Genomic DNA, 22969 nt, shown 5'->3' on the forward strand with positions numbered 1-22969 from the left:
CCAGCTTGTCTAGAAATTTTAAAATGAATTGTATGAGCTGTTTAAGTAATGAATTAAGTCCGTTAACACCTCGTGTTCGACTCCGGAAACGGTCTCGAGTACGGGGCGTTACAGCACGATTCTGTGAATTGCCAAATATCGCATCATCGCCTTCGTTTTAAGGGATTTTTAAAAGACATGGGTGGAATTTTGAAGGGATATTCGATTATTTTGAGCAAACGCGAAATTGCAACTCAGCACGTTAGGGCACGATTCCGCGAATTGCCAAATATCAAATCACGTCTTCGTTTTAAAGAATTTTTAAGTGAATAATTATAAAACTAGCTTAAAATGTATTAATGCATTTTTGAAATGAGACAAATTTAATCATAAAAACTTGGATTCTAAAAAAACACATTTCATAAACCAAGTAGAAAATGATGATATGGGGTAACAGGCACACATGAGATACGATACTTGATGAATGAGAATATTAATCGACTAGCAGAATAAGCAATTAAATATAATTAATCTAGAAATTATAGCTTAATTTCAATCATGTACGAAGAGTAATTAACATATTAATAAGATGAATACCATGCGAGGAATATAAATATATATATATATATATATATATATATATATATATATGCTATAATATAAAACAACAAACAAAGCATATGCAAAACAAAATGGAATTTAGAAGTCAAAGTGGTATAAGATTAATAAACTCATGCTATATAAGTTGACAAGTTTGAATAAGAACTAGGAATATATATACTATTGAAATACATATTAGAAAATGAAAGTTTAAATTAAATTGTATGTAAAATAATTTAAACACAAATTCATTTAAAAGTTGACAAAGTACGTGACAATTTAGATAAAATATGATACAAAAGAATGATAAAGATGCATAAAATAGATTTAAGACATGTGTATATGTAAATTTATCATAAAAAAATCATGAAATTAATAATAATATATATATGTATACCGTTAATTTAAAAATTATAAATACTCCCTTATATCAAAATATTTAAGTAAGAGGCTATATAAAACACAAAAATAATATAATATCAAGAATTATTCAAAATAATAATTTTATAATCACAAAGATGAAGTTTTTTTAAAAAAATTCATATACACATAAAAGGATACTTGATAAATCGTAAAGCAAGAAGTATTTTGAATAAAAATCTATTAAAGTAAATAGCATATTAATATATGTATATATATATATTTTTTAAAAGCAAATACATGTAAAATAACATAGAAATAATAATACGTATAGGACTAAATTAATTTTATAATAAATTACTTAGTAAAATTTAAAAACATGTTTGTATATGTATAGAGAAAATACATGTATAAAATACACGTGTCTAGTAACGTATAGATCAAATGCGGATATCTACAAATGTATATACATATATGATAATAACTTAAAACATATTACATAGGATTATGTGATGAAGTGCAAGAATAAATTTAAAAGAAATCATGTGTATAAAAATAATACAAGGTTAATTAATATATACATGCAATAAAATTAATTATGATACAAAGTATACGTATATATATATATATATATATATATATTAATATTTAAAAGAGATTGTATAAGAAAATTAAAAGAGCTTAATGCAAAAAGAAATTGAAGTGGTTATTTCATAAAACAAAACAAAATCATGCATGTACAAATGTATATGTATACAGCAAATATAATATATAAAAAAACAAGGTATTAACATGATAAAAATCTTCAAAACAACTGTACAAATAAGCAAATAAGTATAAAAGGGTTACAAGCTAAAAGGATTTAATTAGAATCGATCCAAAACCAAAAGGATAATCTGAAAATAAAGTAATAAAAGAAAGGACCACTGCGCGATGCGCGCAAATGCATAGGGGCTCAATCTGGAAATATTCCAGGCTCCCAAAACGCAACGTTGGAGCACGGGCCAAATTGTAAACGCACACGAATTGCAGGGACAATTTTAAAAAATGAAACACCAATGTGAGCTGATTGAACTGAGGCGCGAAAACAGAGGGACCGATGTTGAAAATATCCCCTCACCGCGAAAACGCGTGGATCCCAGGGGTTAAGAATCGGGTCGGATCGGGCATAAAGGGGGTGGCCTAGACGATGTCGTTTTTACTCCTTTAAAAGGACTAAAATCAGCCAAATTCGGCCGATCCTGCTTACCCCCCATTTCTTCTCATTCGACGAACCCTAGATCCCCTCTCATCAAATGCCAAGCCGCCATCATGTAGATGACCAACACCCTCAGGCTATGCGCGACCGCTTTATGGCCTTGGAGTTCTCCTTAAGTCTCCGATTTCGGCGAAGCAAAGGAGAACCGATGCCTATTTTCAAGGTAAGGTTTCGTTTCCTTTTTCTTTTTATTTAGATACTAAAAAGAAAGAAAATCAACGGGAATGGACGAGAATAAAGCGTAATAAACCCAGAAACTTAGGAACAGAAATCACCTTTTCTTTTTGCTATTTCTTTTGTATTCAATATGCGAAAATGTGTATCTGTATTGGGTGTTTGTTGCGTATGTATCTCGCGTAAAAAATTACAATGAGCAGAGGCTTTGGCTTTATAGCCGAAACAGAAATAAGAAATACTCAAAAATCAAAATAATCATCAAAATACAAATCCCTCTTTTCGTATTTGCTGTTGTGGTTTTGTATTTACTCGCAGGTACAGAGTCTGCTGGCATGCGTACGGGGGTGCGGGCGTAGCGTACAAGGGCTGTGGCGTGGCTGCTGAAATGTTGAGGCATACGGAGGCATGGAGGCCGGGGCTTGGCTGCGGCGCAAGGTGGACCCTAGGGTTTCTGGTTATTTCAATTTTTGGGCCACTTGGGCCGATACAATTTTGGAGGTTCGGGCCTTTAATCATGCAACTTGGACTGTTATAAAACTTGGGTTTTATATTTATTTATTTTGTATTTATTTGGGTTTCAAAGAGCGGGGCAAATTGGCCTATTTACAACATTTATTTAAAACTTAATAAGTAAGAAAAAACCAAATTAAAGTTGCAACAATAACTAATATCCCAAGTAACAAAGCAAAGATCAAACCCCGTTTTTAGTCTTGAGTTTTCCTGCAAATGAAGTGAAAGGTTTCAAATATGATTACATATGAATTACTACTTGTATCACGCCCACCAACTCCTTAGATAAAAGGGTGCTACACAATTCCAATGGACAATATATTTGCACTCTGACTTTGAGCATTCAAGAGACACATCTTCACAAGGCATATGGCATTTATCACAATCTGGGTAATAATACTTCTTCTTCACAATGGTGAGTGGGTGTGGATGATCATTTTCTTCATAAATGCTCTTGAGTTTGAGAAATAAATAATTTCCAAGAACACAATTAACATGAGCAGAAGTATCACATGTTGAACAATTATAAAACCAACGATTTGGATCTCGACTTTCTTCACAGATATCACAATGATGATTTTCTGAATAACTGTTATCATCATGATGAGTGAATGAAAGAAGATGCTCATCGCATTTGTAAAAAAAAAAATCTTATTTAAAAAAAGAACAATAATATACGAAAAAGAAAAAAGTTATATGAAGAATAGAAAATATTTATATAATATGTGCAAAGAAACCAAAATAAATAATGTATGTAGAGTAGTTTAGAATAAACAATATATGCAAAACAACTTACAACTTTGAGTAATTGATACATAAAATTGGTTAAAATTAATAATATATGAAAATGAACCGTATATAGAATATTTTAAACACATATAATAACAGTTCCTTTTTTAAGAAAAAGAATTAAAAAGGTGACAAAATTCTAGGTAAAAAATAAAAAGATACTGCCAGGACTGAAATGAAGTGCACCTAAAATTATAAGGACCAAATGGGACAAAACCCATAGCCCTAACATGCGCATGAGGCCCGACAGATCAAAGGACTGATTTAAAAAACAAGCAAAATCTAACGACCAAATTAAGAGAAAAAGCAAAGATAAAATAGAGCCTGATCAAAGGACGCTAAAGATAGAGGGACCTCGTGTGAAAATATCCCAATAATTGAGGATTCATGAATCCCCATCCCCACCAACGGCAACGTTTTGTTTGGTGTTTAAAACACCCATTCTCTTTATTATTTCAGCCCTAATTTCATTGAAGAAAAGAAAAAAAGAACAAAACAAAAAAAAAAACTCCCTCTCCTCTCCTACCGACAATCGTGAGCCCGCCGCCGTCGCATCACCGGGCCACCACCGTATCGGTGGCTGGCGATGCTCAAGGGTGGGTTTTTAGCCCCCGATTCAACCATGTATGAAGGCTAAGATTTTTGAACCAAGAAAACCCGAAAATGAAGGGATCTCCACCTTTTTTGGGTTCGGCTCCGACGACGGAGGGAACCGCCGACGGTGTGACCCAGGGGTTTGGGTAAGTTTTCTCGCCTTCTTCTTAAAATCAAAAATGAAAAAAGAAAAAAAGAAATCAGAAATTGAAAAAAACATAACCTTTTTCTTTTGTTTTTGCTCTTTTATTTCTGAAATATGCGTGTGTACAAGAATGGGGATCTCTTTTTTACAATTGCTTTCGGCTTCTGTTTTTAGCCGAATGAGATAGAATCCAAAATCCCCCCTTTACATTGAAAATGAATGGCTCTTTATAGCCGATTATGCAAAGTCCTATTGCTGTTTTGTTACTGTTTGCTGCGTTTCTGCTTCTGTTGCTGCTTCCGTCATGTTTGCAGGTCTTCAAGGAGGTGATGGGAGCAGGTGGAGGAGAGGCGGTGCAAGTGGAGGCACCTAGGGTAGGTTGGGTATTAATGGGCCCGGGTAAATTTGGGTACCTACAATTTCCTTTAGTGCCACACCCATCACATGTGAATGGAACTTGTCTCAACAACAAGGTGAATGGATGTTCATGATTTGTACTCTTAATAACTTGTAATGGTGATTGTGATGCACATTCAATGTGAACAACAAACTTACAAGGAGAACAACCGTAAACAAATCCTCTTCGCATTGTTACCTGGCAGCATATCTTGCAAGAGAGCCGTTTGCTATTAAATTGTAGGACAAGAGGATGCTTGCGATGACACACATGATTCAATTTGAAAGGAATCTCACTGCATTTCTCATGTAAGTTAAATCCACGGCATGGAGAAAAGTGTGTATAATTTGCTAATGGTTCCCGGCATCCAAAGCAGTTAGAAACATCTTTAAGTTTTTCATCACCATTTTCAGTGGGAATCAATGGGTGTTGAAGGGCACCATGCTCAAGATCTTTCAAATTATTAAACAAAGCACATTTAATATGAAAGTCCAATTCACAAGAAGAGCAGCAATAAACAGACTTGTGACCAGATTTATTGCAAAAATTGCAAATGTACATTCCAGATGAATAAGGTGCATTTTGCATAAGAAGAGGATGGTTGAGATGAAAAGGGTGATTAAGCTCCAAAGGTGCCCCGGCACATACCTTATGAAGATAAAACCTGCAGTGCTCAGCACAGCAAAAACATGGAGCAGAGACCTTCTCCCCACACCCCGAGCAATCAGTTACACCCCTTTGATTGTCCATCAGATGCTCTTGATTCAACATAAGAAACAGGGGATGTTTGTGCCCGTTAAACAAGGTAAATGGAAGTTCATGATTTGTACTCTTAATAACTTGTAATGATGATTGTGATGCACATTCAATGTGAACAACAAACTTACAAGGAGAACAACAATAAACAAATCCTACAGCTTGTCCATTGTTTTCTCCGCATATCTTGCAAGAGAGCCGTTCGCTATAAAATTGTAGAACAAGAGGATGTTCGCGATGGCACACAAGATTCAGTTTGAAGGGAAGCTCAGCGCATTTCTCATGTAAATTAAATCCACAGTCAGGAGAAAAGTGTGTATACTTTGCTAATGGTTCCCAACACCCAATGCACTTACTATCATCTTCAAGTTCTTCATCTTGAAGGGCGACATGCCCAAGCTCTTTCAAATTATTCTCAGCAATATTAAATGTAAACAAAGCACATTTAATGTGAAAGTCAAAATCGCAAGAGCAGTGATAAACGAACTCCTTACCGCCTTTACCGCAAAAATCGCAAATGTACCCTCCAGATGAATATGGTGCATTTTGCATAAGAAGAAGAGGATGATCAGGATGAAAAGGGTGATTAAGCTCCAAAGGTGCCTCAGCACATACCTTGTGTAGGTAAAACCCACAACCCTCGGCACAGCTAAAACATGGAATTGACACCTTCTCGCCACACCTTGAGCACTTAGCTACATTCAGCAGCTGATCTTCATTCAAGATAAGAAGCAGGGGATGTTGGTGGCCATAATTGTTAGACCCCTCCATTTCTCCTTCCCCAAGCAAATATAAATAAAGGAAAAAGCTTGATTTTGGGAGCAAAGTGTCAATGGGAAAACAAGAATACAAGTGAAGAAAGATAAAGATTGAGGAAGTGGGAGAGCATTTGATATTTAGAGGCAGAGGCAGAGGGTCGCTTATAGTAAACAGAGGTGAACTCAATTAGCCAGTCGATGCTTTTATTCAAGGTTACAGTTGCTTTTCATAGTGGGTTGATTTGACATTTATGAGATTTATTTATAAATCCTTTGTTATTTTATTTAGAAATTCCCATATTATATTATACAATACACCATAATTTTAGCTCATTTTACATAAAAAAATTGTAATGTAATAAGCATTGGTTAACGTTAATTTGACTGATTTCACTATAAAAGAATCATTGTAATTAGTGTGGTATTGGGTTTGGAGCTGAGTAGCATGTGCCATGTATTTGTGTAATATATTATATGATTATTAGAGTACATGACTTGCTGTGGTTTGTTTACATATAGTCTTTATTAATTAATATGCCATTGCTGCTTTTATGTTTTTTTATTGTTATTTTAATTTCATTATTGCTATTGCTATGGCTAACAGTGTGGCAGCACCAAATTTGTCTTTAAATCAAGTCCCAAAAATAAATTTGTTGTTGTTTATCAGTTCTAAAACAAAACTAGAGAGAAAAATATTGAATTATTAAAGTTAAACGAGAGAAATTTTAAGTTTGAAACCATGAGAAAAATCTTAAACTTGAGTCTCTACTGCTATTAAAAATCAAAATCGAAATCAAGAATATTTATTTTTCATTTCGAAATCAAGTTTTTTATTATTTTGACTTGAAATCAAAATTGAGATGATAATGTTAGTTTGTAATTAATTTTTATGTAATTATGTATAATTTCTAGTATTACTATTATGTATAATCATGTGATCATATATTGATCACATATATTGATAATAATTTCTAGTATATAAAATTTTATAGAAACTAGTGTTTGAATAGTTTGATATAAAATTTTATTGCTTTAATATGATATGAATTGTTTGAATAGAAACTAGTACATTTTGTAGTTTTTAATTTATTGTATAGATTTATTATGCATATATATCCATCTCAATGGGATAGAATCATGCATGCAATCAAATAGGAATGATGTCTAACATGAGAATGGGCTCTCATCCCAGAGAAGAAGAGTAAGGAAATTAGATTCAAGGTTGTGATATAAAGGAAAAAAATAGAGATGGGAAAATAGGTGTGGGGAATGGAATCTCAAAGTAGAAGCTGGCAGATGGGATCCATGTTGCTAACATGGCTTTTTCTCTTGTTAAAAACACCCTCTCCAATTAGGTTTGAATCGTGATAGTCGCGTTGCTATTAGAGCTTTAACCTCCTCTTGTAATTCACCAAAAAAAAAAAAACCTATTGTATAAAGGCACTCTTTGGGTAGTTTTTATTTTTATTTTTATTTAAGACCCACAGTCAATGCAATGGGGGAAATTTTAGAGGATTAGAATTGAATTACAAATTATTCAGAGATGTTAAAAGATAAATTTATCACTATATCAATTTATAATTTTATGATTTCTCGAAGAGCCTAAAAGTAATTTAATCCGTGCCTGCTCTAATTATTTTTTGTAGAGGAGGCCGAAATTAAGTTATATATTTTTATAAAAGCTAAAATACAGTTTCATAGAGAATTAAACCAAAATTCTAGCATTTTTGGAGGGCCAACCATATGAACTTAAGATTTTATAAATTTTGAGGAGTTTAAAGCAACAAATTCTCATTTTAGGGGTTAGGGGTGGTGGAGAGCCCCTGTCCCCTCATTGGACTCTAAATTATGGTGAAAGCTCTTCATACCTTTATTTCTATATTGCAAAGAATCGAAAAGAAATATCAAATTTCTTAGCACTAGACGCAATGCTATAAATATCCATCACTAATAATGAAAAGGTGATAGAAATTTATGAGGCTTAATTAGTTTCTACACTTATTGAAACAATCTCGAATTTTTGACAACGTAGTTGAGTATTTGTAGGCTAAATCCAAACAAAAATCAATCACATTTCACTTTTTTACAATCATACCATGATTCATTTTGACAGATGTTAAAAATTAAATATTAAATTTTAGATTTTCGATTTTCGATTTTTTCAAAAAGATAAACAAGAAAATATATCAAAACACAATAAAACTTAATTACGATAACGATGATGAAGATGAAAGGAAGTGATTAAAATTACCGAACCGAAGACGTAAGGATCGGTTAATTGTCGTTTGAGCTTCATCATTTTGAAGATCATGTAGGGATCGCATGAGAGATAAAGGTTTCTTGATTTGGTACTTTGAGTTTGATGTTTCCGGCTGTCAAATGCATATCGGTTTCTTGTGCTGAACCAGATGCATAGTGTTTCAGTACCACCTTCATGTTGCTTGCTTCATCCATGCCACCGGTCGCCATTTTACTTGGTAATGAATACTATGGAGAGAGATCTAGATTTACAAAGTGGCTTGTAATTTAAAGGAGAGATATTCGGGGTGATTTTGATTCAGTTCAGTTTAGTTATTTTTTTTAAAAAAATTGTGATTGATGTGATAGGTTAATTTTGATTTGAATTTAGAAATTCGATTTTATCAAATTGAATACAAATTATATATGATTTGATTTGATTAAAAAAATAATCCAACATAGTAAAATATGAGCTCGAAATGATCTGAAATCGAATTTGATTTGAACCGGAAATTAACTTGAACCAAAATGATCCAAAAATTTTAAAATTTGATTTGATTTAAAAATAATCCAACACCGTTCTATATGAACCTGAAATGATCAAATTCGAAACCTGGAAATTCTAATACCCGTTTTGATTAAAAAATAATCCAACACCGTTCTATATGAACCTGAAATGATCAAATTTGAAATCAGAATTGATTTAAACTTGAAACTAACCCGAATCAAAATGATCCGAAAATTTTAAAACTGATTTGACTAAAAAAGATAACCCAACACCGTTCAATATGAGCCCAAAATGATCAAATCCGAAATTGATTTGAACCTGAAACTAACCTGAACCAAAATGATTTGGAAATTTTAAACTCGATTTGACTAAATTTTTTTTCCAACACTGTTCAATATAAGCCCGAAATTATCCAAAACCGAATGACTTGAACGTAAAATGATTTGAACTTGCAACTAACCCGAACTAAAATGATCCAGAAATTTTAAAACCCTATTTGATTAAAAAAATAATCCAACACCATTCAATATGAGTCTAAAATGATCAAATTTGAAATGATCCTAAATTGAAATTGATCTGAATGTGAAACTAACCCAAACCAAAATGATTTGAATATTTTAAATTTGAGAATTTGAAGAATCTTGGGTTTGGGATTCAGACTGGTTTAAATCATTTTGTGTTTTGTTATTTCTGATTCAAATTGTTAATTTTTATGTTCAAACTAGGTTGGTCGGATATGGATTCATATTAGTAGTATCAACTTTTCGAGTCTGGATCATTGAGTATATTGATTCGAGTCATTTTGGATTTTTATTTGAATTTGACACTTGAGTTTAAATAATTTTGAGATATTTGTTTAAATCATATCTTAATCCCATGAATTGGGAGGAGTGTTGCGAAGTGTTCATTTCTGCAATGGCAAACTCTTCCTACCAAGCTGCGAGCTCACTTGAAGTTGTGAGCTCTACACCTACAAGCTCTACATTTGCGAGCTCATCAAAGCTGCAGACTCAACCAAAAGTGCAAGCTCAATTGAAGTTGCGAGCTTATTAGAGTGTGAGCTGTTATGTGTTGTTGGCGAACCACCTGACGTATTTCAAGAAAGGTTTGCATATGCTGATGATGATTTTTGTATTAGTGCTTGCTAATATCACTTGTTAGATTAGCAGAGTTAGTGTTGATTTTATGTTTATTAGCTATTGACTTTCACCTAATCAGTTTATCTACAAGCTATATGTTTGTATTTTCAAAGTGTATTAGTGGAGTTTGTTGACTGTCTTGTAACCATTACACCCCTATATATATTGTATTTCTTGTTGAATGAAAAGCATATGAGAAAATTTGATAGCAGTCAAAAAAATTCCGCTAAGTAATTTTCTTTGTTTTCTCTGTATTTTGTTCTCTCAACTTCTCTAAACTCCAACACCATCCCAGATAAGAGAGTAAAAAAGAGATGGGAAAATAACTAAAACATTAGGTGTGCGAAATGGAATCCCAAAGTAGAAGCAGTAGTGTCACACATTTGTGTTTGGAGACGGGAACCATGTTTATTATTCATATTTTTGTCATTCTTGGTTAAGCTATTGCAGTGTTTGGGCCATAATCACTCCTTCCATTGATTACTGGTTTGAGCTGTTGTGAAATTGTGTGGATGATGACCTTTCTCGGCTTTGCATTTTCTTTTTTGTCTTAATATGTATTTTTTATGGAAAAAATGAACTAATCCTTCAATTTTACTTGGGACTGTAGCAATTTCAGTTTATCTGTTACAGAAGGTAGATTGAAAGATTAGGGAGGCTGTTGAATCTTTTGTTTTCAAAATTATATGGTAAGGCAATAATAGGGTTAAGGTATGATGAAGCTTCATAAATTCTGCAATAAAATTTTAATATGCGAAATATATCATTAAAAGACATGTTTGGTTTTCTGAAGGAGACAGGTCCTTCGTTTCTTTATCAAATACATAGAGCTAAACGTTAAACGTAATTTTGTTGCAGCAACAGAGAAATTATTTCAGAAAAGGATTATATAAAAAAACAAAGAGAAACAACGCTTTTATTATTGTAAGCACAGTCACACTCCCAAATTATAAGAAATTCTAAAATCAATAATCAAACCTCACAACTTTCACCTCCAAGTTTTTACATGACATTTATTTAAAACTTAAAAAGTTGGAAAAACCAAATTACAGTTATAACAATAACTAATATCACAAGTAACAGGGAAAAGATTAAACCCTGTTTTCTAGTCTTGAGTTTTCCTGCAAATGAAGTGGTAGGTTTCAAACATGATTACATCTGAATTACCGTTTGTACCACACTCATCAATCCCATAGAGAAATGGGTATTACACAATTCCAGTGGACAATATATTTGCACTCCGGCTTTGAGCATTCAAGAGCCACATCTTCACAAGGCCTACCGCATTTATCACAATCTGGGTAATAATACTTCTTCTTCACAAAGGTGAGTGGGTGTGGATGATCATTTTCTTCGTAAATGCTCCGGAGTTTGAGGAATGGATAATTTCCAAGAACACAATAAACATGAGCAGAAGTATCACATGTTGCACAATTATAAAACCAATAATTTGGATCTCGACTTCCTTCACAGATATCACAATAATGATGTTCTGAATAACTGTTATCATCATGACGAGTGAGTGAAAGACGATGCTCATCGCATTTGTGACGAGCTGTAATTGGAAGTGAAAAACAAAATAGATCTAGCACAAAATCGCAATCCTTACAACAGAATGCCCCCTGTATAGCCATACCCCAATGTGTAGTCATACCACAAGCATTGCATTTCCCATTGTGCTTTGTGTAGTAAAAGAGGGGGTGTTCATGTTTCAAACATGTTCGAGCACCAGGAGTAAGAGCAATCACACATCGGAGACATGTTTTTTTCTTACATCCACAACATTCATAAGCAAAGGCATTAGACGTGCGCCAACATTGTGAACAGCAAAAAGCTTTGTCAGAAATAAGGGCTAGAGGCTCTTTACAATCATGATGCCAAACAATCTTCATCTTAGGTAACTCGGCACACGCTTTATGAAGAAAAAAAACACATTCTGAACAGTAGTAAAACGGATCCGAGATTGGCAACATACACCCGTCACAACTATTTTCATATCCTCCAACAAAGGGACCTAACATTAGATTATGCATATGCTTGAAATGCTTTATTTTTGAAGCTTCTCCAGCATCGTTGCTCTCAATAACAATGATGGAACTTTCATTGGGCATCTCAATCTCATCTTCATTTTCTACTATTTCATATGAATCTTTATCCTTCAGTGCACACTTCACATGGAATATACCAGTGCACTTTGAACAAAAGTAACTACCATAATCTGTATTGACTTCATCATGGCATATTAGGCAATTCAAAACCCTAAAATCTTCTATGTGATGGAAATATGTGTGAAGAAGGCGATGGTCATGCCATTTACTTTTGATAATGCAAGGCAATGAAATGCAACTTTTATGGATTATAATGTTGCATGTACCACATGTATAGGCAACATGATTTCCTTCAGTGCCACACCCATCACATGTGAATGGAGCTTGTCTCAACAACAAGGTGAATGGATGTTCATGATTTGTACTCTTAATAACCTGTAATGGTGATTGTGATGCACATTCAACGTGAACAACAAACTTACAAGGAGAACAACCATAAACAAATCCCCTTCGCATTGTTATCTGGCAGCATATCTTGCAAGAGAGCCCTTCGCTATTAAATTGTAGGAGAAGAGGATGCTTGCGATGCCACACATGATTCAATTTGAAAGGAATCTCAGTGCACTTCTCATGTAAGTTAAATCCACGGCAAGGAGAAAAGTGTGTATAATTTGCTAATGGTTCCCGGCACCCAAGGCACTTAGAAACATCTTTAAGTTTTTCATCACCATTTTCAGTGGGAATCAATGGATGTTGAAGGGCAACATGCTCAAGCTGTTTCAAATTATTCTCAGCAATATTAAATGTAAACAAAGCACATTTAATATGAAAGTCCAATTCACAAGAAGAGCAGCGATAAACAGACTTGTGACCAGATTTATTGCAAAAATTGCAAATGTACGTTCCGGATAAATAAGGTGCATTTTGCATAAGAAGAGGATGGTTGAGATGAAAAGGGTGATTAAGCTCCAAAGGTGCCTTGGCACATACCTTATGAATATAAAACCCACAGTGCTCCGCACAGCAAAAACATGGAGCAGACACCTTCTCCCCACATCTCGAGCAATCAGTTACACCCCTTTGATTGTCCATCAGCTGCTCTTGATTCAACATAAGAAACAGGGGATGTTGGTGCCCGTTAAACAAGGTAAATGGATGTTCATGATTTGTACTCTTAATAACTTGTAATGGTGATTGCGATGCACATTCAATGTGAACAACAAACTTACAAGGAGAACAACCATAAAAAAATCCTATAGCTTGTTGATTGTTTCCTCCGCATATCTTGCAAGAGAGCCGTTGGCAATTAAATTGTAGAACAAGAGGATGTTCGCGATGGCACACAAGATTCAGTTTGAAGGGAAGCTCAGCGCATTTCTCATGTAAATTAAATCCACAGTCAGGAGAAAAGTGTGTATACTTTGCTAATGGTTCCCAACACCCAAAGCAGTTACTATCATCTTCAAGTTCTTCATCTTGAAGGGCGACATGCTCAAGCTCTTTCAAATTATTCTTAGCAATATTAAATGTAAACAAAGCACATTTAATATGAAAGTCAAAATTGCAAGAGCAGTGATAAACAAACTCATTACCGAATTTACGGCAAAAATTGCAACTGTACCCTCCAGAATAAGGTGCATTTTGCATAAGAAGAAGAGGATGATCAGGATGAAAAGGGTGATTAAGCTCCAAAGGTGCCTCAGCACATACCTTGTGAAGGTAAAACCCACAACCCTCGGCACAGCTAAAACATGGAGTTGACACCTTCTCGCCACACCTTGAGCAGTTAGCTACAATCATCAGCTGATCTTCGTTCAACATAAGAAGTAGGGGATGTTGGTGACCATAATTCAGTGACTCCTCCATTTCCCCTTCCTCTTTGGTTTTTTCCGTCGACATTGGAAGAAAAAAACTGAAACTCAATGTTTGAAGTAAAGTAGATATTTGAAAGAGAGAGACTCCGAAAGCAAGAATACAAGTAAAGAAAGATAATGATTGAGGAAGTGGCAGAGGCAGAGGGTCGCTTATAGTAAACAGAGGTCAACTGAATTAGGTTAGTCAATGCTATTATCTTACCCTTTTTGTTGTAGAGCTCTGCATTAGGGATTGGGTTTTGGGCCGAGTCGCATGTGCCACTGCCATGTCTTTTTTATACCCAAAACTTACAATTTAAAAAGTTCGAGTGTAAACAACGTATCATCATTACAGTACATGACTAATGTCACTGCTGTGCTTTGTTTACATATTGTATTAATTTTAAATGAATTTTTATTCTTTAAATTTATATTTGAGTCCAATATTTTTTTATTAAAACTCAAATTGTAATAAAATAAGCATTGGTTGACGTTAATTTGACTCATTTCACTATAAAAGAATCATTGTAAATAGTGTGGTATTGTGTTTGGAGCTGAGCAGCATGTGCCATGTATTTATGTAATATAAGATATGATTATTACAGTACATGACTTGCTGTGGTTTGTTTACATATTGTCTTAATTAATTAATATGCCATTGCTGCTTTTATGTTTTTTACTGTTATTTTAATTTCACTATTGCTATTGCTATAGCTGCACCTGCCGCTTAATATTTGATATTTTCATATATAAAACATTTTACATTAACAAATAATTTTTATTATTCTAATTTAAATTAAAATGAAATTAAATACAAAAAAATTAATTACTAAAATGAGGCATGTTATAGATTATTTACGTAAATGGCATTTTTTTACGGTAAATTTAAGTTTTGTCAATTTGTTTTGCAACATCAGCCACCCATCATCACCCAATCATTCTAAATGAAAAAATTTTATTTTTAAGTGGTGCTGCCATATTATCAGTCAATACTAAAAATTATTTGTATTTTCTTTAAATATCGTATAATGGTGAAGAAATAAATTAAATTATAAAAAAAAATGAAAATGTTAGGGCGTCATGAGTCACATCGGGGGAGGGTGTCGCTTAACAGTGTGGCGGCACCAAATTTGTATTTAAACTAATCTTCCAATTCCCAAAAATAAATTTGTTGTCGTTTATTAGCTCCAAAACAAAACAAGAGAGAAAAATATTGAAATATTAAAGTTAAACGAGAGAAATATTAAGTCTGAAATCAAGACAAAAGTCTCAAACTTGGGTCCCTACCGCTATTAAAAATCAAAATCGAAATCAAGAATATTTATTTTTCATTTCAAAAATCAAGTTTTTTTATTATTATTTTGACTTCAGAAATCAAAATTGAGTTAATAATGTTAGTTTGTAATTAATTTTATGTAAATATGTATAATTTCTAGTATTACTATTATGTATAATCATGTGATCATATATGTCCATCTTAATGGGATAAATTGTACTATGGAAGTTGGTTATATATTTGAATCATGCAATCAAATAGGAATGATGTTTAACATGAGAATGAGTTCCCATCCCAGAGAAAAGGAGTAAGGAAATTAGATACAAGGTTGTGATATAAAAGAGTAGAAAAGAGATGGGAAAATAGCTAAAACATTAGGCGTGGGGAATGGAACCCCAAAGTAGAAGCTGGCAGATGGGATCCATGTTTATTGTCATTCTTGGTTAAGCTATTGCAGTGTTTGGGCCATAATCACTCCTTCCATTGATTACTGGTTTGAGCTGTTGTGAAATTGTGTGGATCATGACCTTTCTCGGCTTTGCATTTTCCTTCAATTTTACTTGGGAATGTAGTAATTTCAGTTTATCTGTTACAGAAGCTAGATTGAAAGATTAGGGAGGCTGTTGAATCTTTTGTTCTCAAAATTATATGGTAAGGCAATAATAGGGTTAAGGTATGATGAAGCTTCATAAATTCTGCAATAAAATTTTAATATGCGAAATATATCATTACAAGAAATGTTTGGTTTTTTGAAGGAGACAGGTCCTTGTTATTTTATCTAATACATACAGCTAAACGTTAAACCTAATTTTATTGCAGCAACAGCGAAATAATTTCAGAAAAAGCTTATATAAAAAAACAAAGAGAAGCATCTAGCAACGCTCTTATTATTGTAAGCACAATCACACTCTCAAATTATAAGGAATTCTAAAATCAAAATTAAACCTCACAAGTTTCAGCTCAAATTTTAACGTGACATTTATTTAAAATTTAAAAAGTCAGAAAAACCAAATTACAATTACAACAATAACAAATATCACAAGTAACAAGGCAAAGATCAAACCCTGTTTTCTAGTCTTGAGTTTTCCTGCAAATGAAGTGGCAGGCCTGATTTCCTGCAAATGAAGTGGCACGTTTTAAATATGATTACATCTGAATTACTACTTTTTGTATGCCCACAAACTCCGTAGATGTAAGGATGTTACACAATTCCAGTGGACAATATATTTGCACTCCGACTTTGAGCATTCAAGAGCCACATCTTCGCACGGCTTGCCGCATTCATCACAATCTGGGTAGTAATAGTTCTTCTTCACAATGGTGAGTGGGTGTGAATGATCATTTTCTTCGTAAATGCTCCTGAGTTTGAGGAATAAATAATCTCCAAGAACACAATAAACATGAGCAGAAGTATCACATGTTGAACAAGTATAAAACCAACGATTTGGATCTCGACTTTCTTCACAGATATCACAATGATGATTTTCTGAATAACTATTATCATCATGATCAGTGAGTGAAAGAAGATGCTCATCACATTTGTGACGAGCTGTAATTGGAAGTGAAAAACAACCAAGATGTAGCACAAAACTGCAATCCTTACAACAGAATGCCCCCTGTGTGGTCATACCACAAGCATTGCATTTCCCATTGCGCTTTGTGTAGTAAAAGAGGGGGTGTTTATGTTTCAAACATGTTCGAGCACCAGGACTAAGAGCAATCACACATCGGGGACATATTTTCCTCTCACATCCGCAACATTCATAAGCAGAGGCATTAGATATGTGCCAACATTGTCGACACCTAAAAGCTTTGTCAAAAATAAGGGTTAGAGGCTCTTTGCAATCATGATGCCAAACCTTCTTAATCTTAGGTAACTCGGCACAAACTTTATGAAGAAAAAAAACACATTCTGAACAGTAGTAAAATGGATCCGAGATTGGCAACATACACCCATCACAACTATTTTCATGTCCTCCACCAAAGAGACCTAACATTAGATTATGCATATGCTTGAAATGCTTTATTTTTGTAGCTTCTCCAGCATCGTTGCTCTCAATAACAATGATGGAACTTTCATTGGGCATCTCAATCTCATCTTCATTTTCTACTATTTCATATGAATCTTTATCCTTCATTGCACACTTCACATGGAATATATCATGGCACTTTGAACAATAGTAACTACCATGCTCTGTATCGACTTCATCATAGCATATTAGGCAATTCAAAACCCTAAAATCTTCTATGTAATGGAAATATGTGTGAAGAAGGCGATGGTCATGCCACTTACTTTTGATAATGCAAGGCAATGAAATGCAATTTTTATGGATTATAATGTTGCATGTACCACATGAATAGGCAACATGATTTCCTTCGGTGCCACACCACCCACATGTGAATGGAGCTTGTCTCAACAACAAGGTGAATGGATGTTCATGATTTGTACTCTTAATAACTTGTAATGGTGATTGTGATGCACATTCAATGTGAACAACAAACTTACAAGAAGAACCATAAACAAATCCTCTTCGCTTTGTTGCCTGGCAGCATATCTTGCAAGAGAGCCATTCGCTATTAAATTGTAGGACAAGAGGATGCTTGCGATGACACACATGATTCAATTTGAAAGGAATCTCAATGCATTTCTCATGTAAGTTAAATCCATGGCAAGGAGAAAAGTGCGTATAGTTTGCTAATGGTTCCCGGCACCCAAAGCAATTAGAAACATCTTTAAGTTATTCATCACCATTTTCAGTGGGAATCAATGGATGTTGAAGGGCAACATGCTGAAGCTGTTTCAAATTATTCTCAGCAATATTAAATGTAAACAAAGCACATTTAATATGAAAGTCCAATTCACAAGAAGAGCAGCGATAAACAGACTTGTGACCAGATTTCTTGCAAAAATTGCAAATTTACATTCCAAATGAATAAGGTGCATTTTGCATAAGAAGAGGATGGTTGAGATGAAAAGGGTGATTAAGCTCCAAAGGTGCCTCGGCACATAACTTGTGAAGATAAAACCCACAGTGGTCCGCACAGCAAAAACATGGAGCAGACACCTTCTCCCCACACCTCGAGTAATCAGTTACACCCCTTTGATTGTCCACCAGCTGCTCTTGATTCAACATAAGAAACAGGGGATGTTGGTGGCCGTTAAACAAGGTAAATGGATGTTCATGATTTGTACTCTTAATAACTTTTAATGGTGATTGCGATGCACATTCAATGTGAACAACAAACTTACAAGGAGAACAACCATAAACAAATCCTCTTCGCGTTGTTACTTGGCATATCTTGCAAGAAAGCCGTTGGCTATTAAATTGTAGAACAAGAGGATGTTCGCGATGGCACATAAGATTCAGTTTGAAAGGAAGCTCAGCGCATTTGTTATGTAAATTCAATCCACAGTCAGGAGAAAAGTGTGTATACCTTGCTAATGGTTCCGAACACCCGAAGCACTTACTATCATCTTCAAGTTCTTCATCACCATTTTCAGTGGAAGGGTGTTGAAGGGAAACATGCTCAAGCTCTTTCAAATTATTCTCAGCAATATTAAATGTAAACAAAGCACATTTAATATGAAAGTCCAACCCGCAAGAGCAGTGATAAACAAACTTATTATCCTCTTTATCACAAAAATCACAACAATACCCTCCAGATGAATAAGGTGTTGTTCTAATAGGGTCGGAAGCGTGTAAATTATTGTACTAAAAAATCACACAAAGTTCAATTCCCAGGGAAGAGAGGTGGATCACAAGGATCTCTTAAATACCAAGTCTTTCCTTAGTCAGAATATTCCTTCTAACGTAATTTAATAGCACAATTAAATACTAATATTATACCCTCAAATATTGAAAGAAAAATAGGACAAAAAGAACACAAGAGTTTTAACGAGGTTCGTAAATTATACCTACGCCCTCGCACTAACACCGGATGATAACTTTACTATCTTCAAAATATTACAAACAAATAGAATTCTTTAAGAATTCTCAAATGGGAGAAGAGAGAAAACTAAGAGAGAAAGATTGGTTGGGATGATGAAATGAGAAATGAGAAGGCCTATTTATAGTTGAGGTTCAAGGACCAAACTATAAATAGCCCATTATCTCAAGGACCAAAAAAAAATTATCCCATGCCACTTTTCCAAAGTTGGTGGTTGTCATTTTTTATTGTCTCCCATTAATGTTAATGGCAACCATTATTAATTGTCTTCCATTAATGTTAACAATCTCCACCTTGAAGATTTGATTAGGATAATCACATCTTCACACACTTCCTTTAACTCCCCAAATTCGATAAAGCTATCTTTTGTAGTGCCTACAAATGCGCTCTTGAGCGCCATACACCTGAAGGTGCTCAAATTATCAGGATGTTAATCAAGTTCAAACAATGATTAAACTTGATTGTTGTTACCACCTTGGTCATCATATCTGCGGGATTATCTGCTGTCGGAATCTTCTGAAGTAGAATTTTTCCTTTTTCAAAGACTTCCCGCACAAAGTGATATCTTACGTCGATATGCTTGGTTCTTGAATGATAGACTTGATTTTTCGCTAAATGAATAGCGCTCTGACTGTCACAATATAGACTAATGTGACTTTGATCAACTCCCAAGTCTTTCAACAATCCATTAAGCCAAATAGCCTCCTTAACACTTACAGAATCGCCATATATTCGCCTCAGTAGTAGACACACTCATCAGAGATCGTAAGGTAGACTTCCAACTCACTGGGGCTTTCGCAAGAGTAAACAGATACCCGTAGTTGAACGACGTTTATCTAAATCACCAAGAAAGTCGAATCAACATATCCAACTACAAACCGACCAAGTGCTTCATCCTGCTCAAAATTAAACCAACATCTACGGTTTTTCAAGATACCGTAGAATCCATTTCACTGACTTGCCAATGTCCTTTTCGAGGATCATGCATATACCGCTCACAACTCCAACAACTTGTGAAATGTCGGACGCCAGACACACCATCGCATACATCAAACTCCCAACCGCATTTGCATATGGGACTTTTCCATATATTCTCTTTCTTCTTCGTTTTGGAGATAATTGAGCACTAAGTTTCAAATGAGAAGTAAGTGGGGTACTTACATGTTTTGTGTTTTCATTTACACCAAAACATTGTAATACCTTTTTCAGATATTGCTTCTGATTCAAGCAAAGCTTGCCTCTCTGTCTATCTCTACTTATCTTCATGCCAAGAATCTTCTTGGCCTCACCTATATCTTTCATCTCGAACTCTTGATTCAACTGAGCCTTCAGCTTATCTATCTCTTTTTGGCTCTTCGAAGCGATTAACATATCATCAACATACAAGAGTAGATAAATGAAAGATCCGTCATGTAGCTTTTGCAAATACACACAATTGTCATATTTGCTTCTTGTGTACTTCTGCCTTTTCATAAAGCTATCAAATCGCTTGTACCACTGCTTCGGGTATTGCTTCAATCCATATAGCGATTTGTTCAGCTTACAAACCCAATTTCTACAACCAGCATCTTTGTATCCTTCGGGCTGAGTCATATAGATCTCCTCTTCTAACTCACCATGCAAGAAAGCCGTCTTAACATCAAGTTGAGCTAGCTCCAAATTCAACTGTGCTACCAAGGCCAACAAAATTCTAATGGAGGAATGCTTCACAACAGGAAAATACATCATTGTAGTCAATTCCTCCTTCGAAGTAGCCTTTAGCTACCAACCTTGCCTTGTAGCGAACATCTTTCTTGCTAGGAGATTCATCTTTCTTTACGAATACCCACTTGTACCCGATTGCCCTTTTACCTTTCGGTAATTGCGCCAACTCCCAAGTATTATTCTTCAGGAGAGATTGCATTTCTTCATCCATGGCGCTTTTCTATTTATCACTTTCTAAGCTTTGCATTGCTTCTTGATAAGTGATAGGAATATCATCATCAACAACGGGAAGGGCGTAGGCCACCATATCAGTAAATCGAGCAGGTTTACGAATTTCTCTCCTTGGCCTTGCAACTGCAATTGGTTCTAGTGTACTTAATGGTTCTTGGGTCAGAACTTCTTCAACCTCTAATTCCTCCATTGTGGTGGAGAATTAGACTTATTAACTGGAAAATCCCCATCCGCTCAAACTCCACTGTTTTGGAGTACACTCCACCTGTTGTGGAGTATCGCTCGTCTGAATATCTTTATCTGCTACCTTTTTCAATGTGGCAGATTCATCAAAGGTAACATCTCTGCTACAGATCATTTTCTTTGTGTCTAAGCACCAAAGACGAAATCCCTTCACTCCAGAAGTGATTCCCATAAAGAGAGCTTTCTTTGCCCTCGGATCTAACTTTGACTCCTTCACATGGTAATATGCAGTGGATCCAAACACATGTAAGGAATCATAATCTGTAGCCGGTTTTCCAGACCATACCTCCATAGGAGTTTTTCTTTCTAATGCAGATGATGGCAAACGATTAACAAGATGGCCAGCGTATGTCACAGCCTCAGCCCAAAATTGCTTGCCCAACCCAAAGATTGGACAACATACATCGAACTTTCTCCAGCAATGTTCGATTCATACGCTCTGCCACTCCATTCTGCTGCGGTGTATCCCTAACTGTGAAGTGTTGAACAATACTATACTCTTGGCACACATCGAAGAACGGATCACTTTTATATTCGCCTCCATTGTCCGTTCTAAGCCGCTTGATTTTCTTGCCAGTCGGTTTTCGATCATAGTTTTCCATTTAAGAAAAACTCCAAGCACTTCATCCTTAGTTTTCATGGTATACACCCAAACTCTTCGGAAAAGTCATCAACAAAGGTAACAAAGTAGTGTTTTCCTCCCAACGAAGGTGTTTTGGAAGGCCCCACACATCTCGAGTGAATATATTCCAAAATACCTTTTGTATTATGGATAGCGAGCGAACTTCACTCTCTTTTGCTTTCCTGAATACAATGCTCGCAAAATTTTAATTTGCAAGCCTTTGCACCTTTCAACAATCCTTGCTTTGCGAATTTGCAAGGATTTTTCACGGCATGTCCCAACTTCATATGCCACAACCGCATTGAGTCCAAGTCTTTATTCTTTGGAAGTCGCAATGATCGCTCCAATAACTGTACTACCTTGGTAGTAATACAAGTTATTTTTCTGATGCCCTTCAATATCACAAGTCGCCAGATGTCACTTTCAAAACCCCATCTCTCATAGTAACAACTGAACCATTGGATTCCAAGGCTCCCAATGAGATGAGATTTTTCTTCAAACCGGGCACGCATCAACATCGGTTAGAACTCGGTTGATCCATCTTGATTCTTTAATTGGATTGAACCTATCCCAACAGCTTTTGAGCATTGTCATTGCCCATATAAACAACTCCTCCATTTAGTTCTACTAAATCGAGAACCACTCCCGTTAGGGACATATGATAGGTACAACCCGAATCCAATATCCACTCATCCGAATGGAATGACGATGATGATGCAACCGATGATAGTTCGAGTCACCGGTATCATGCTTTACAACACAAGCATCTACAACACTTTTCCCTTATTCTTCACTTTGGACAATTTTTCTTCCAAAGGCCTTTCTCATGACAAAAG

At 35.0% G+C, this 22969-nt stretch overlaps 3 protein-coding genes and 1 long non-coding RNA gene across 4 annotated transcripts; 1 reads left to right on the forward strand and 3 right to left on the reverse strand.

Annotated features, from left to right (window-relative positions):
• The first annotated feature begins 2016 nt into the window (after positions 1 to 2016).
• On the forward strand, positions 2017 to 3038 carry LOC108476059 (uncharacterized). The gene is made up of 2 exons (XR_001870060.2): positions 2017 to 2360; positions 2690 to 3038. It is a non-coding gene; the product is annotated as an uncharacterized LOC108476059 (long non-coding RNA).
• Positions 3039 to 4557: 1519 nt separating this feature from the next.
• Positions 4558 to 6336, reverse strand: LOC108475125 (uncharacterized). Its single transcript, XM_017777120.2, has one exon. It carries the CDS (start codon positions 6334 to 6336, stop codon positions 4558 to 4560), a length of 1779 nt encoding a protein of 592 aa, XP_017632609.2.
• Positions 6337 to 11093: 4757 nt separating this feature from the next.
• Positions 11094 to 14356, reverse strand: LOC108476058 (uncharacterized). The gene has a single exon (XM_017778126.2). It carries the CDS (start codon positions 14153 to 14155, stop codon positions 11393 to 11395), a length of 2763 nt encoding a protein of 920 aa, XP_017633615.1. The 5' UTR covers positions 14156 to 14356; the 3' UTR covers positions 11094 to 11392.
• Positions 14357 to 16383: 2027 nt separating this feature from the next.
• On the reverse strand, positions 16384 to 17523 carry LOC108475126 (uncharacterized). The gene is made up of 2 exons (XM_017777121.1): positions 16591 to 17523; positions 16384 to 16500 (listed from the first exon to the last, which is right to left on the reverse strand). Exons 1-2 carry the CDS (start codon positions 17521 to 17523, stop codon positions 16384 to 16386), a joined length of 1050 nt encoding a protein of 349 aa, XP_017632610.1.
• Between the last annotated feature and the right edge of the window lie 5446 nt (positions 17524 to 22969).

Source organism: Gossypium arboreum, chromosome 3 (assembly GCF_025698485.1).
Source record: "Gossypium arboreum isolate Shixiya-1 chromosome 3, ASM2569848v2, whole genome shotgun sequence".
Classification (NCBI taxonomy): Eukaryota; Viridiplantae; Streptophyta; class Magnoliopsida; order Malvales; family Malvaceae; genus Gossypium; species Gossypium arboreum.